The sequence below is a fragment of the Podarcis bocagei genome (genome assembly GCF_964188305.1).
Source record: "Podarcis bocagei genome assembly, chromosome: 4".
Taxonomy (NCBI): Eukaryota; Metazoa; Chordata; class Lepidosauria; order Squamata; family Lacertidae; genus Podarcis; species Podarcis bocagei.
This window is the reverse complement of record NC_138128.1, coordinates 16,051,264-16,068,859: the sequence shown is the minus strand read 5'-3', so window position 1 is coordinate 16,068,859 and position 17,596 is coordinate 16,051,264. Positions and strand designations below refer to the sequence as shown.

Here is a 17,596-nt window from a genome sequence, read left to right as displayed (position 1 = left end):
ACACCAGAGACTTATTCAAGGGGCTTAATGGGCAGCACCTCTCCCCACGGAACTGCAGGTGTGTGCCAAGGGCTAGGGATCTCAAACAGACAACCGAAATCTGTCAGCTTTGGTTTTTCTCCTTTCCCCACCCAAACATATGTTCAGTTCTCCATATTTACATTTCAGTTTGCAAATGTTTCCCCTCACCTCATAAAATAACTCAGCATTTAGTATGGTTTTCTCCTAATATACATGTTTGGCTTAATATATATATTTTTGCAAAGCCGTTTCCCCCAACGCAATGCATTTTGTATGCTATTTTCACCGACGTAAGCCTTTTTATGCATACTTTATCCAAGTATGTGTACTTCTGTGCATGCTTCTTGGCTGGAGAACTGCGCTGCACAATTCAGAGAAGTACGAATTTCAAAGGATAGCTGTGTTTGGTTCACATATTCTTTGGAAAGTGCGATTATGTATGCTTGCCTTTTAATGTGAACTGAATTGCATTTCTCCCCCCCTCTAGTACTCACATCAAACTACAGTTCCCAAGATTCTTTGGGGGAACCCATGTTAAAGTTCATACACACATTTTGACTGATTTTAAGTTACTCACCCATTCCACTACAGAGGAAAACCTGAAATGTACGCCTGGGTTTCTGCAACTATTTTCCAGACAAAACTGAAAACTACCAAACTCTGCTAAATCTAACAGCAGATAAGGGCAGAGAGCCCAGCTTCTTGGGGCTCAATGCCCCCAAAGCGGTTACTCTGCCCCTCCCTGCTTCCTCTTGTGGAAGGTTCTAGAAGAATTGCCCCTCCTTTAAATGCCCCACCCACAAAGCGAGGGCACTCTCTATTCTCCTTCATAACTTTCACGAAGGAAGAGTGGAACGCAAGAGTAAATATATCACCTTATCATATATAGTGGCATTGCGTGCAGCCGTTGCAACCCACACTTCCTTGAAGAATTTGTCGCAAACAGGATCCTGGATATCATTAGGGTCTGTTGAATTGCCAAGGACAACTCTGAGAATTGGGGGAAGATGAAAAAAAAAAGGGTATGGCAATTATACACTATTGGAGACATAAAGAATTATGCCCAAACCTCACTACACGAACACCTGATTCAGATATCCAAACAATCGGAAGTTTCCCCACTCCCTTACTTATTTGTGCTTTGCTGATCATCGGCAACCATTTTCGGGCAGAAATCATGTAGGGATAGAGGGAAGGAGATGGACAATCAGTTTTTCCTTTGTCTCTCTTTTGCTAGTTGGCTGCAGCCATTTCAGGAAGAAACCATGGAGGGACAGCGGGGAGAGACTGAACAAATCACAGATTAGAAATGTTCCCATAGGAATCAATGGAAATTGTGGACTCGTTAAGTGAACAGTCGCCTAATGATCTCCTGGGAATGCATTGTGTTTGGTAAGCAGGACCTGTAGGTACTTACTACTGGGCAAACATGGATAGGATTGCACTCCAAACCTCCTATTATGAAACAATTTATTTTTTCATTCTTCTTAAGTTGGCTTGCAGCCCTACTTTTGACAAAGCAGCTTTGGGCTGCGGTGGTACCTGAAGCACTGAAGGCGGAGAGACTGAGCAAACCGCCCCGCTTTGTAGTCTTCTCCGTCCATCACTGAAGGAAGGGTGTCTGTATCCTGCACGATGACGGCCATTTCGCTGTCTCGCTTGCCCAGCATACTGCGGTCATTAATGTTAGCAGAGCCTATGAAAACATTGGGAGGGAGAAAGGAAGAGACACAGAAACATGGTATGTGTAAGTTAATGCTTTAAAGTGGCTCAAAAGTGTTATGTACTGAAGTTCTCACCCTGGGCCAGCAGGGGGATACTGTAGATAGTTATGCAAATAAGGGATTGAAAGTGACGTTCAGTGATTGGATAGTTTTAGAAAGTTGCTACAGTAACGTTGTACTGGAGCTCTATATAAGCAGGCTGACTGAGCCCTTCAGTTCAGTTCCGTTCTGGCCTGTGAATAAACAAGAGCTGTTTGAAAAATCACTGTGTCGTCTGATATGTTCACCCACAACTTAACAAAAAAGACCACCTGGCAATTGACCAAACAAAGGACGCTCATATTTCAGATTGAACTGCAGCACAGATTACGAGACCTATAATAATAATTCAGTTTATATCCCAGTGCAGCATCTGTAGGATGTTTCGTCTTCACAGAACATATTTGTTGTTGGATTGAGAATAGGATAAGCACTGGCAATAAGTTACCCCTCTTTGTGGTTGTCAAGAGACAGGCATGGAAGTGTTTGCAAAAGGGTTTCTTTTAAAACAATGTTTCCCAAACTTGGGTCTCCAGCTGTTTTTGGACTACAGTTCCCATCATCCCTGACCACTGGTCCTGCTAGCTAGGGATGATTGGTGTTGTAGTCCAAAAAACAGGCCTAAGTTTGGGAAACACTGTTTTGAAACCTACAAAGGTTGCAACGCGGGTTGTGAAGTGGATCCTAATTTACAGAGGAGAGTCCTCCATCTAGTCCTAGTGCAGTTTAAAAGAATCCCCAAAAAGGAAGAGCGGCAGGGAACCTGAAGCCACCCATCACCAGTAGGCACACAGGTCACCTGGCCATAGTCTTCTTCACTACAGCAAGATGCATAGTGAAATTACAATAATCGTTGCTAAATGTGCATGTGTATATGAGCTTATGCAAATTGGTAACTGTTTCTTTAAAAACACCTCTTTTTATGAGATGTAAGTGGTCACCCAAGACCCCCTTCTATATGCTGTGTCTCATTCCTGGTCTCCAGACATCTTTTTACCAACCAAAGAACTACGAATACCTGCAAAATCTGTTTTGATGGGCAACAGTGCCTCCATCGTACTACCTTCACATTTATTAAAACTATCCACGGGGCCACATAAGTTCTCCAACCAGCTGAAAACTCTTCCTTACACCAGCAGGCAACAGAGCAGTGGAGGCTGAATTACCTCTGCTGATTTGTGCAAACTCTGAAGGCGACCAATATACCGCATTTTTCGCCCTATAGGGCGCACCGGCCCATAGGGTGCACCTAGTTTTTTTGGGGGGGGGGGAATAAAGAAAAAAAAATTATTTCCCCCCCAGGTGTGGGGCTGGGGCGGGGGAAGCCCGAGCTTCCCTCAACCCCAGCCCCCAGAACAGGCTGCTATCTGCAAGCCTTGGGAGCCTGGCGGGAACTGAATCCTGGAGAGCGAGAGGGGTTGGTGCGCACCGACCCCTCTCACTCTCCAGGCTTCAGCGAAAGCCTGCATTCACCCCATAGGACGCACACACATTTCCCCTTCATTTTTGGAGGGGGGAAAGTGTGTCCTATAGGGCAAAAAATACAGTAAATACCTTGTGAACATTATCCACAATTGGAGCAACGGGGGCTCTGGACGTGAAGATCTGTTAAGGCAGCCTTGATGTCAAAGGCAGCTCCTAGTACAAAGAATCAAAACCCCATAAAATCAGCCAATGACACAGTGGGGAGAAGAAGAAGCAGGAAAGAGAGGAAGACATAACACATGCTTCATAAACTCCAGCATATGAGAGGTTAAACAATTCTCAATCCAAATGAAGAAGAAAGAAGTCTGGAGCTTAATTTCTCCAGAAGCTCCAAGCTGTTTCTGCAGAGCGATGCAACTACACTGTAAGACCGAAAAAAATTGCCTAAGGCTGAACATGGGAAATGTTGTGGTAGCTGTCAGTGTTGCTGCTTTTTGTGAGGCCAGCAGCCCAGTGTCACAGGGATCTATTCATCCATCCCAGGGACAAGGAAGTAGTGTTTGCTTCACCTGAGAAGCATATAGACAGGATACGCGCCAATTGGAAACAAAGCAAGGATGCCTGCCCCAAAACGTTTGCAGACACAAACAGGATTGAAAACGTGTCACGTATGACTGCCCTGATAGCATCTCGAACACAAAACATCACGAATGCACAATAAAACAGAGATATGCAGGGGCCCTGGAAAGAAACTATTTCCAGGCCTTTTAAAAATAACTAACAAGACACAGAAGGCTGCAATCGGAAAGGGGAGGTGCAGCTTAACACTCTGCCCATTTTCATACTAAAAACCAAACCCTCCCTTCAGCTCTATGTTTTTTTAAAATCCATAGAGGAAAAGCCAAAACACATTTTCCCTGCAGGTGAAAAAGTAGGGATTTTGAACAAAATACGCTTACAGGAAAAAAGGTTCAAAGCTTTGCCCCAGTCTCCAAACCATTCCTGTCATATCACCATGGCACCAATCAAATCCAAGGTTTTTTTGTGGATGCTTTTAATTAAAATAACTGAACTCTCTCTGTGTGTGTCTCCTGTGCAAAGTCTAGTTTGGTTCTGACTCAGCCTTGGTTACCTGGAAACTGGTTACCTGCTCCAATATTTTAGCCTCATTAACCTCCTTGGCTTACACAGCATTGCTAGATTAGGAAATTATGGTGTTTTAAGGCAAAAATCCATGAAACCCACCTCCACGATGAGACTTCCCCCCCCCCCAAGACTTTAGCCTTCTCTTTAAAGGTAAAGGTAAAGGATCGCTGATAGTTAAGTCCAGTCGCTAACGACTCTAGGGTTGCAGTGCTCATCTCGCTTTACTGGCCGAGGAAGCCAATGTTTGTCTGCAGGCAGCTTTTCCGGGTCATGTGGCCAGCATGACTAAGCTGCTTCTGGTGAACCAGAGCAGTGCACAGAAACACTGTTTACCTTCCTGCCAGAGTGGTACCTATTTATCTACTTGCACTTTGACATGCTTTCAAACTGTTAGGTTGGCAGTCGCTGGGACTGAACAATGGGAGCTCACCCCGTCGCAGGGATTCGAACCGCCGACCTTCCAATCGGCAAGCCCAAGGCTCAGTGGTTTACACCACAGGGCCATCCACGTCCCAGCCTTCTCTTTATCATTACTCAAAAACTTTTCTTTGAGGGAAGCCTTTTCAGCTCCACTTAATGACAGCCATGTAAGAAATACCTTCCAGAGGTGTGCCTTCCTTTGCTTCAGTGGATGATTTGTTTACAAGTATCCAGGTGTTCTCATTGATGTTGTGTGAATGTGCTGCAAATCACTCTGGGTAGTTTTCATTAAAATCGAGAAACATTTAAGTAATACAATAAGCAAACTACTCTGTGTCAGGAGTGTGTGCCAGGCCCTGTGAGCAGTAGGGCTTCGCAGGACTGGGGCCTTCCTAAGTTTGTTCTGGAGAGGCAAGGCGCGGCCGCACAGGTGAGGCCGCTTGGTAACTCACTGCACCTGGTGGCAAGAGCTGGGAAGGGATATAAGGTCAGCATTTTGCTTCAGCTCTTTGCCACAGCAACACATTTCCTGCCTTGCTGCGTTTGGCTCCTTGCTTCCTGATCCTCGGACCTTGGCTCCTTGACCCTGACCCTTGACTTTGTGACTCCGTGTTTCCTGGCCCTCGGACCCCTTGGCTTCTGGACTCGCATTCCTGCTCCCACCCCACCATCCTGCCCCCGGTCCCGACGTCCTCAGACGGGACTTCAATCGCCTGTAGACAGGACTGCGACACTCTGGGGACAGGAAATAGCAGCACCATGATTTTTGCAGTTTTGGATTCTTAGGCAAAATGTCTACCATACACAAGGCTCCTACTGATGCAACAGCTTTCTTGGAAGGCAACCTAAACAAGGCTGTGTCTACTTCCTATTCTGAAATCAAGGAGGAGAATGAGTAAAGTCTGCCCTCTGCAACCACTAGCAGGAGAGAAGATAAGCAGGAAGATGACTGCCTTGTTGTCAACACATCCCCCTCCTCCCTCCCCAAATCCCTTGGAAAAGGAGCCGATGGAGCACACATGTCAGCGTAAAGCATCCAAATTTCACAGCATGTTCTGTACTTTGAAGAGCAGATGACAAGTCGCCAAAGTTTCAAGGCAGATCCCAAGTTTGAGACGCGCCAGATGGGCCCAGTTCCCCGCAGAAGACCGTCGCAGAGAAGGGCAAATTTCTTTCCTGTCGGTGATTTGGGCATCATTTCCTCCCAGTTATGCCAAACTGCACCGAGTGCAATAATCAAGCCAGGGGAGTCTCGCTTAAAAGTTGCCGTTCCTTTTGTGCCTGGTGTGCTTTTGTCAAAGCTGCAGCACAAGGAGAAATGCAAGAGGGCGAATGTCTAGCGGGGTTTGCTTACAGGTTGATAGAGGTGACTGAGCCCTGGGTGCCCTTTGCAAAAGTCTTACATAATTTACCTGTATTTTTTTAATTAAAAAAAAAAAGGAGTTGATCCTCCTTTGGGCCTAGAGTTTAGCGTCGGGGACCCTCAATCTTGCAATCTGAATGAGAGGGCCTGAAATGTGTCAGCAAAGCATTCTATCTCACTGCAGTTTCTTCAGATCATTTCTTCATGCCTTCATTTGCTCCCAGAAGGACTGAAAGTCCCACGTAAACATCCCTGGGTCTGGTCAGCTGCTTCCTGGACATCTGCAAACATCTGAATCTGTACTGACTCATTCCTCACCTGGAGTACTGTGTCCAGTTCTGGGCACCACAATTCAAGAAGGACACTGACAAACTGGAACGTGTCCAGAGGAGGGCAACCAAAATGGTCAAAGGCCTGGAAACGATGCCTTATGAGGAACGGCTAAGGGAGCTGGGCATGTTTAGCCTGGAGAAGAGGAGGTTAAGGGGTGATATGATAGCCATGTTCAAATATATAAAAGGATGTCACATAGAGGAGGGAGAAAGGTTGTTTTCTGCTGCTCCAGAGAAGCGGACACGGAGCAATGGATTCAAACTACAAGAAAGAAGATTCCACCTAAACATTAGGAAGAACTTCCTGACAGTAAGAGCTGTTCAACAGTGGAATTTGCTGCCAAGGAGTGTGGTGGAGTCTCCTACTTTGGAGGTCTTTAAGCAGAGGCTTGACAACCATATGTCAGGAGTGCTCTGATGGTGTTTCCTGCTTGGCAGGGGGTTGGACTCGATGGCCCTTGTGGTCTCTTCCAACTCTATGATTCCCTCTAACTCAAGTTTCCCTCACAGCTTGCTCCTTCAGTCTTTGACTTCCAGTGTCCCATGGCTGATCTGTATCATTTGCTCGTCACGATTTATGTTGCATTTTGGGGGGGGGGAATATACTTTCTCCTGATGCTAATACAGTGGTACCCTGGTTTATGAACAGCTTGGAAATAGAACGCTGCAAACCTGGGTGTTCTGGTTTGTGAACTTTGCCTTGGAAGCTGAACATGTTCCACTTCCTGTTGAGTGTGTTTCATTTGTAAATTGAGTCCCCCGCTGCTCATCAGAGGCTTCCTGTCGAATCTGTCGGCTGTTGAGTCCCAAGCACCCACGCAACACAGAGGTGATATTTGGAGCTTTTGTTTTTGCTCTTTTTTTGAATTTTTGTTTGTGTGGCTTTTTGTGGTTTTTTTTTACTGTGACTTGTTCTTCATTTTATGGGACTGATTTGTGACTGGCTTGTGACTTCCTTTTTGCGACTTGTTTTTGCGACTGTGTGGAAACCAGTTCAGCTACTGATTGACTGTGTGACTGCAGAAATGGATAAAAGCCCCACATCCAAACAATGACTGTCATCAGTGCCCGTAAGAAAAATATATATATTTTTATCATCTACAATACTGTCTTATTTATTTTATAGGACAGTACATTGATTATTGCTTTCATTTTATGGATCAGTGGTCTCGTTAGATAGTAAAATCCATGTTAAATTGCTGTTTTAGGGGTTGTTTTTAAAAGTCTGGAACGGTTTAATCCATTTTGCATTACTTTCTATGGGAAAGCACGCCTTGGTTTTAGAACGCTTTGGTTTTGGAACAGACTTCTGGAACGGATTAAGTTTGGGAACCAAGGTACCACTGTATCAGCTTAAGGATGCTACTTTGAGCTGAGCAATCAGCGCAGCAGCACCACCAGTCCTAGGATTGGAAGACCCTAGGAAAAACCCAAAAACCTGCAGAGGAGTTTTAATTGAAATGCTTTGTAACAACACACTCTTATTTAACAAGCTTCTCACTTACCAATGATGACTGTGTTGTCATCCACAATCATCAGCTTGCTGTGAACGTAGATCAATTCTGTCACAAGCTTCCCTTCCAGCTCGGCGTGGTTTCGGAGTCCGCAGAACGAAATGTAATTAATCCATTGGTCTCCAACTGAAGCGTGCCAGTGGCAGGTGGTGGGAAAGTGAAGGGAAACAAAGAGGCTTTAGGAATAAGTGTGGCAGTGGGACAACGAACAGCACCATATAAAGCAGCTATAGTAGCTGCACAGAAGTGGTAGGAATAGTAAGAATACTAAGAGGTAGTCATTACTCTTATTGGGACACCTTGGGCTCAGCTACAGTACATTAGTGTATTTTTTAAAGCGTTTTAAATGCGTTACAACACTGTGACACCAGGTGGTGCTAAGGAGTTTGCTCCTTCAGCACGTGATTTCCCATTATAAGCTTTACATTGCGTTTTTCTGAAACTTTTTTTTTAATGTGTCTAGATCCAGCCCTTAAGGCATACTATAGGTGCAAACTGTCGTATGAACATCTTTCTTTGTTTGGTGTGACAACTCTTATTTCTGGACAGGCAATACAGATAGTTTTTCTTTTCTTTCCTAGCTTAGTAGGGTTCATAGACAAAATAAATAAAAATAAAAATAATAATGATAGATAGATATAGAATAATGATAGACAGATGACAGATAGACATACACAAATTGCTCTTTAATTAAATTGCCTACAAAACAGCTTTACTGATATTTGAATACATTGTTTTGCTCTTCCAATAATAAATGTCTGCCAAGCTGTCAATTAAGCTTTTTGCATATCAACTGCTCCTTCCCATACTTCTTGTACAATATGGGCATTTTTTTTAAAATACACTAAGATATTGTGCCAGATTGTTTTTTCCATTCTTTTATAGATGACACCTTCTGTCTCTCTCTGTCTCCCCCAATCCACCTGCCTCGTTTTTGGCAATTATAATTCTGGCTACCACTAGCACATTTGCAAGGTTTTATCTATTCTGAACATTGTCCCCCTTAAGTTTCCCATTAGAATAACCATTGGGTATAGTTCTAATTTGTCACTCTATCTTCCTGATTACTTTAATAATAAGGGGGGGTATTGTATTGTTATTATGTTATATATTTTTGTGTGTTTATACTGTAAAACATCCGGTGATTCTTGGATGAAGTGTTGTATATAATTTAACAACAACAACAATAACGTCTACAATTCCACAGGACTTTCCAGGCCCTGCCTGATCTTGATCATGTCTCCGAGAAAGACGAGGAAGCAGCCTGTACACTTTTTTGAAGCCAACCAGGAGTCAGATATCACAAATATAAGTTTAGGAAGCATCTCTGCTACTGCAGTTTGAGAATAGTTGCAGTACTGACCACCTTACCAGATCAACTTATGAGTTAACAGCTGTAGCTTCCTTATTGTACCTTATAGGTAGCAGAAAACCAAAGACAAAAATAATCAAGAAATAATTATGGTTCAGAGTTTGTTCACTCAATTGTCCCGAAACAGAACCTACAATGTACCCCATACCTGACACTAGGGGTGGACAAATCTCTCAATTTTTGTTTAACTTAGTTCATCATACGTCCACATTAGTTTGCATTTGTTTTGTTCTGTTCTAACTTAAGTCCTTACCAAAAATTCATCAGCATTTTAGTTTGCATTTCTCCTACTATAAACATTTTTGTACAGTTTTGCAAAACATGCACATTTTTGCAAATGTATGCATTTTAATGCATGCTTTCCCATGATGCACACATGTTTTGGGTTGGAGAAGTGTGGATTTCGAAGGGTCGCTGCGTTTTGGTGTCTGCATTATTCTGGGAAGTGCAAATGACATTGTTGCTTAGTTGTGTCCGACGCTTCGTGACCCCATGGACCAGAGCACGCCAGGCACTCCTATCTTCCACTGCCTCCTGCAGCTTAGTCAAACTCATGTTAGTAGCTTCAAGAATGCTGTCCAACCATCTCGTCCTCTGTCGTCCCCTTCACCTTGTGCCGGTTCTCACTAAAAATGGGAACTGAACTGAATTCATCCCTCAACTCTACCTAACAGCGACCCATCACATAACCTAGTCCAGGGAGTCTGCTCACCATAGTATTATCAAGTAAAATGCTGGGGGTGGGAGGGAATAATTCATTTTCAGCTGCATCCAAAGGGATGCCAAGAGCTGCAGCTCTATTCTGTTTTCAGCAGACACCCAGATGTTGTTTTGCTACTTCGCTTCCTTCATTCTGAAGATCTCCTTGACATAACAGAGGCCTCCTATGCTACTGGTTTTACCATCCTGCAATTATGCCAGCTAACGGGTGCTTTATGGCGTATCAATCAAACTTTAGTATCCTCGAGGCCCAACAGTGTGCAGTGCGCACAGAGCCAAGCAAAGCACTTACTCTCTGCTTTCAGCTGTCCCAGGATCGAATTATCTCCTCTGCACATGGTCCTGGAAGAATTAAGGCCATGATTAAACTCACGAAGCAGCGGTATGTGAATGGGTGACAAGGATGGGGCTAATTAAAATCAACAGATACGTTCATATATAAAGCAGGTGGGTGGTGTCAAGCAACACTATTGATTCCAAAGGAAAACGCAACACAACATAAGGAAGGCAAAAAGTTGCAGGGCTGGTGATCCCTTCTTGGGATCCTGGAGAGCAACTATCAGTCAGAATAGACAACACTGGGCTAGATTTATCTGATCTGGGATAAGGCATTGTCTTATGCTCCTAAATCACCACATGTGTCGGAAGCCAGAAGCAATCAGTCACCCAACACCATTTCCAGACACGGGATGATTTAAGTGATCCATGGGCCCGCCAGGGAGTGGATCATACACATGAGTCACTCTGACAACACGGCTGCATGTCGCAGGCCTGGCTCAGAGGGAGCCATGGCACATCTGCCAAGTCATGGTGCACGAATCAGGCCTATCGAGCAACTTTTTTAAAAAGGAAAATGATGTTTGGGGGAAATGGCACCTAACTGTGGTCTCTTGCTTTTGCAGCCTGTTGTCTGTAAGCGAGATACTAGGAAATAGAAGGCGAAAGCTTAATTAAAAAGCCAATGCACAAATGTGCCCTGTGAGGTTTTCGTAGCAAGGCCCAACACAAAAAGCCTGTGCTCCCTCTGCTGGCTATTTGACAGAAATGTGCAATAACCCACATACTCATTTGAACTGGCAAGAGGAAACACAGGGCCCTTCGTGCCTCTGACGGAGGCCTCTGAGGAGAGGAATGGTTGAAAACTCTTCAGCATGCTTTGGCAACTGACTATAAAATACCCTTCCACACCAAACACACTCCCTCCAAGCTTCTGTTTATAAATCCAAGGGCTGGTTTCCACAGTGATGCTAAGTCCTTCTTTGCATTACTGCAAGAATTCATGCTTGCAAGACAGAACTTTTCTCTCTTCTCTCTCCCACTCCTCCATACCGGCTAAATCTGCTCTGGGTTTTCCACAATGCCCCTCACCCACCCCTGGAGCAGATTTGGAGAGGGTGTGGATTGGAACGAGGACACTGGATACTATCCAAGTCTCCAACTTTGTTCCTCCAGCTCTGTCCGGTGGCCCCAACATCTCCTACCCCCTTACATTTTATCATTTACCTTTTTTTAAATTACACTGTTATCCTGCAGAGTGCAAGCTGGTGCACAAGGTCTTCCGTGCGTCAGGTGTTTGGATCCTGGGGCAAAGCCTGAATCAGAGATCCCCTTTTATCCCTTTGCCTGAGAGACTCCACAGAAGACCGATGCTGACCTCAGCTGTGTGCTGCCTAGATTCCCTTCACTAACACACCACAGCATATCGCTGAGAACAAAATAATTTGGGGCAGTCGGAACAACCCAAGATACCTGTAGTTAAAGTGCATGATTGCCTGCAGTGCATTTCCTCCTCCTGTTGAAATATCGCCCTCAAATCCTGGCAGCAGTGGGATGACTACGTAGACTCGGTACCGTTTGTTTTCCCTGGAGAGAAAACACAAGAAAAGGTGAGCCAACCTTGCCTCAGTCCCAGAACAAGAAACCCTGAAACTCCCAATAGTGGTGTGATTTATGAAATGCAGAAGTTCTTCCTTTTATTAAAGCAGTTAACCAATTTAAATAGCCATTGATGAGCCTGTTAAATACAAAGGGGGGGGACCCAAAATATGTATGATAATATAATTGAAATTATCATGATAACAAGAGGCTGCAGAAGTTCTTAAGTCAGCCTGAGATTTTATTTAAAAGCTGGTTTCCCCCCATATCTGTTTGCCAACACTGGTGTTAGGTAATGATCTATCATAATATTGCTCTTGGATATGACCTTCCATAATTCTGGCCTCTATAGTTCAGTGATACTGCTCCTCTCCCCCCCCCCCTGCAAAAAAAGATAAGAAAGGAAAAAACATGGAAGAAGAAGAGTTTGAATTTGATATCCCGCTTTATCACTACCCTAAGGAGTCTCAAAGCTGCTAACAATCTCCTTTCCCTTCCTCCCCCACAACAAACACTCTGTGAGGTGAGTGGGGCTGAGAGACTTCAGAGAAGTGTGAGTAGCCCAAGGTCACCCAGCAGCTGCATGTGGAGGAGCAGAGACGCAAACCCGGTTTAGCAGATTACGAGTCCACCACTCTTAACCACTACATCACACTGGCTCCCCAGTGTGAACAGTGAACATATCCCCACAGCACTGGCGAGGGACTGGGGCAGGAATATATTGTAAGAATGTTAGAAAAGCCCTGCTGGGTCAGATCAAAGATTTATCTAGTCCAGCATCCCTGCTACCCACTGTGGACAACTAGATGCTCAGTGAAAAGACCGCAAGCAGAGCATGAGGGAAAACAGCCCTCTCCCACTTGTGTTCCCAAGCAGCTGGTATGCAGAGACAAGCAGCCTCTGAGGTAGCCTACAGCCATCATGACTAGTAGCCATTCCTAGCCTTTTCCTTCGTGAATTTGTCTGCCAGGCGTATAGCCAGAGAAGGGCTTATCCACGCTTACATTTTGCCCCAGGTCTGCACTTAAAAGCTCCGAGTCGTCGTTGTTTCGCCCCAGAGCTTTCCCTGCAAAAACCTGCTCTTTAGCGCTCCACCGAAGTAACCATGAATTTAGGTTTTCCACAGAATACTGTTTGTTCCGACGGAGCTTTAAAGAGCAGGTTTTCACGGAGGAAGCACCAGAGCAAAACAAACCAACAAACCCAGAGCTTTAAAGTGCAGTCCATGCCCAGAAAGAAGGGATGAAGGGTAAGTTTGGACAAGCCTCAAGCTGATGGTGGCAGCTATCACTGTGTCTTCCAAAAGTTTAGTTGTGCTCTGTGTGAATCGTCCAACATTTGGATTCATTGCATGTCTCCTGGTACTTGAGATAGAGACAGACAGAGAGAGAGAGGAAAATGTCTCCTGATTCCAGGGATGAGGAACTTGTAGCCCTCCAGATAATGCTGAACTACAACATCCATCATCCCTGAACATTGGCCATGCTTACTAGGGCTGACAGAAATGATGATCCAAAGTTTATGAAGAGCAACAGATTCCCCCTCCCCCGCAGTTTCTCCATACCACACATAGCTGCAACCTTATTGTGTCTCCCTTACTTGACCTTTTTTCCAGGCGTAAAAGGCACCCAAATGCTGTGCCCTTTTCCTCACGGGAAGGTTGTTCAAATCCCTTGATCATTTCAGTTGCCCTTTTCTGCACCTCTTCCAACTCAACCATAAATATACCCAGAATTTCAAGCGTGGTGGCACCACAGATTTGTCACAGGCCATTATTGAATTTCTAGAAAGGGTTGGGAGCTGGTTCCCTTCACCTTCAACGGGTGAAATGAAAACATATACACTGCAGACTTGTTTAATAGCGATTGTGGCAGCTATCACTGCGTCTTTTGAAAGTTTAGCTGTGCTCTGTGTGAATCACCTGTGTGTCTCCGCAATGAACTCTGGGTACTTTAGTGCCGGTCTGTGTGTGAGTGTCAGGTGAGGGCCCAGAGGGAACTCAACACTCTCATCAAACTACAATTCCCATAATTCTCTGGTGGAATCCATGACAGCTCAGACAGGATATATGGCTAGAAACTGATATAAGTTTGCTGTGCAGAAATGCTGTTAGTGCTCAAGGTCAGAATTCACACACCTTTACTTCTGAGTGCGTCCTCTAAAAAAATGATAGAAATAGTGGGTGGAATTCAACGTTCCGCTCTTCCTATCCTTCCATCCGCTGGCATTTCAGCTGGCCAGATGGAATGATTCCTCCCTCTCTTTCCCCTGCACACTGTTCTGGGGTTTCTCAGAGCCAATTCTGGGGAGGGGGCAGGAGGAAGAAACCGCATTGCACGTGCAGTAGTCCCTGCACAGGGCTTCCACTGCCGAGATTCATTAGGTGAATCCCACCCTGTGTTTTCAGCAGCCAAGTCCATTAGAAGCTTGCCACAATTGCAGAGCAATTTGCAAACTCCGTTCTCCCTTATAACATATTTGTTTTTATTCTGGCTGACAGATAGATGATTATTATGCTGGCCAGTCAATTTCTGTACAGTTTCATTTCCAGAGACACCCTTTGAGTCCCTCTCCTTATTTATTTTTAACTCAGTAATTTGCCAGGCAATTACATCTCAGCTAATTAGCATTCATATGGAGTCTGACTTTCCAGGCACCCATAATATAATTCAGGAGTGTGAAAACTGAGTGACACTTGCTTTTTTCGTAAGCCAAAAGGGTAGGAAACAACCACCAGGTGGCGAGCATCTTATAGTTTGGATAAAACTCCAGGAAACACTGAAAACCATTAGAGATTCCACCAGGCAGATACAGCATTTCCTAGTAATTCTTCCTAGAACTAGTATTTATAAAACAACAAATATTCAAATTCATTTTCTGCAGTTAATACTGGGCTCAGAAATAAATGGGAACATTGCCATCTTTTACCACAAAGTCATAATTGAAATAATTTTCTAGATTGCAAAAGCAATTAAAATATTTCCATTAGTAAAACTGAGAATGCACTTGGGGGGGGATACATAAATTAGGAAACCCATCTCAACCCATATGTTGCACGAGTATCTGTGCATAGTTTGTTCTTCTGGCTATAAAGGCCCCATAAGCATGCATATGCACGGTTGAATCCAAGCACCGCTTTCTCCAAATCCAGCCCCGTCAAATAGGTAAGGTGATTGTCAGCTCGCTATTCATTGTTTTACAGTGTCATCAAAATGCATGGAGCGCTACAGAATAACACAGGCAAAAGAGAGGCAGCCTGCATCCCGCCGTCCAGGGAGTTTACAATCTGCAGTTCGGCAGCAAAGAAAGCAAAGGAAAGTGATCGACAAGGATCACAAGGACATCAGCAGGACAGGCAAGGAGAACTAGGAATTATCCCAACAGACAAGCATCTGTTCAGCACAGAACAGCCTTGTAAGACATAGCTCAGGAGTACAGATTCTGCTTTGCATGAAGAAGGTCCCAGGTAAAATTCTCGGTACCTCCAGGTAAGGATGGGAAAGGCATAAAACCCTGGAGAGCACCTGCCAATCAGTGTAGATAAGAGCCACCAAAGTGGACCAATCATCTCACTTGGTATAAGGCAGCTCCTGTATTCTAGTGGTTAAGTGCTTTCAACATACCCCAAGTCACATTGAACATCGGGTCATAAAACTGCAATCCTCAAACAATCTACACTGTGGCACTCCCAAACACCACTATAGGTGTTTGAAATTGGCACCGTTGGGAAAAGTTGGTATATAGTCTTTTTAACCGACCGCTTCCTAAAATGAACGGCACGTGAAAATAATGAAGTGGTGCATTTTTGTTTCTGTAAAAAAATGAAAATCGAGGTACATTCGCTCATTGTTATCATTCTGACCCACGGGTTTCGCCTTAAATTAAAGGTGTCTGCATGAGACAAGGCAAAGAGCTTGGGCGCGAGGAGTATTAGTTGATACTTACCAAAATTAATTACAAAAATAAATCACTTATGAGCTTCCCATTTTCATCATGCAAAAGCAGCATGGCCAGCTCAGAAGGAGGGGAAACCACAACCAGAAAATCTACGAATGTCGATATTGAGCTAATTAATTATATATGCTGTGTACTGCCTAAAGAACAAAGAGGTCCTTACGCTTGGGTGGAAAACTCCATCAAGCCCCTCCATTAAGGTTGAAATATTTATGCAAGAGCTAATTCGTCTTTTGCATGAGACCCAGGGGGTTCATATATTAGTACCTACTCCCCGTTCAAGCCACCCTCAAAAATTTCATAGTGAACATACTGTAATAGCATTAGAATTAATTCACCTTGATCCAACAAGGGAGATCTCTATGCAGACGCCGATTCTCACTTGCTGGACGAAAAGACTGAGAAAAGTGCATGCACACTGCATATGGATCATGCATATGGACCATAGGTGCCAACTCTGTGGGGCTTGGGGCCCTTCACCTCCCAAAAAAATATTTAGGGGAGCCAGCCCCTCTCCCCAATATTTTCTGCAAGTTGGTGCCTTCTTCCTTCTTTCCCTCCCTTGCGCGGCCACCTTCCCCCAGCCAGACACTGCCCTCTTTTTCCACCTTGCCTCCTGGCTTTTGGTGCCCCTTCCAAGCTCATCTGAGCTGGGTAGCTGGGGAAAAGCAGGCAGGCATGTGCCAGAGGCAGGAGAGGGGGCAGAAACTTCTCTGCTCTGCCCAGAAGGGAGGTGAGGAAATCCCCATAAGGGTTCCTGAGGTGGTGCACAAGCTCCTAGCCAGAGCTTGGGTTGCCCAGGCATAATATCACACACCTCTGGGTGCCAGCAGGACCCCAGTTGCATGGCCTGTGCCACGATGAGGTTGCGCCAGTGGCAATTTCCAAGGGTATTCCTTGGCAGTCAGACTGCACACTGGGCAATCAGACAGGGAACTGATCTGTTCCACAACGCCACCCAACCTTGCTTGGATCGAGGTTGTGGGTGGCATAAACACAAGTGTATCATTTATGTGGTTATAAATTTGCATGGAATGAAAGTTATTTAACTTCATGTATAGTTTGACCATCAGTGGATGCTTATAGGTGGTGGTGCAAAGCTGTTCAGAGCATATAAAGGTAAAGGGACCCCTGACCATTAGGTCCAGTTGTGACCGACTCTGGGGTTGCGACGCTCATCTCGCTTTATTGGCCAAGGGGGCCGGCGTACAGCTTCCGGGTCATGTGGCCAGCATGACTAAGCCACTTTTCGCAAACCAGAGCAGCGCACGGAAATGCCATTTACCTTCCCACCGGAGCGGTACCTATTTATCTACTTGCACTTTGATGTGCTTTCGAACTGCTAGGTTGGCAGGAGCAGGGACCGAGCAACGGGAGCTCACACCGTAGCGGGGATTCGAACCGCTGACCTTCTGATCGGCAAGCCCTAGGCTCTGTGGTTTAGACCACAGCACCACCTGCGTCCCTGTTCAGAGCATGTAGAAACACATTATTCCACATTTCACACACTCTGTGATAATGAACATTTTGTTCATCTGCAAGGAAGATGGGTTATGGGAAATAGCTGTAACGGGCTTATTGCTCTGTAAGCTGAGGAGCTTGGTTGTGGGGTTCAGGTTATGCGAAGCAAGTCTCTCGGACTGAGAACAGGCTCCTGCAAACTGCAGGAAATGGCTCTGGAGGCTGTGAAT

The 17,596-nt window shown here is 44.9% G+C and overlaps 1 protein-coding gene across 2 annotated transcripts in view; it reads right to left on the bottom strand.

Moving 5' to 3' along the window:
- The window catches only part of PLD1 (phospholipase D1), a 135,764-nt gene that overhangs the window by 6,540 nt on the left and 111,628 nt on the right, over positions 1-17,596 (bottom strand). For both annotated transcript variants that reach the window (XM_081190054.1, XM_081190053.1), the window contains exons 21-25: positions 11,826-11,939; positions 10,369-10,418; positions 7,976-8,110; positions 1,564-1,717; positions 897-1,011 (exon numbers count right to left, since the gene is read on the bottom strand). In XM_081190054.1, coding sequence (XP_081046180.1) covers positions 897-1,011; positions 1,564-1,717; positions 7,976-8,110; positions 10,369-10,418; positions 11,826-11,939 — 568 coding nt within the window. The remainder of the gene's footprint in view (positions 1-896; positions 1,012-1,563; positions 1,718-7,975; positions 8,111-10,368; positions 10,419-11,825; positions 11,940-17,596) is intronic.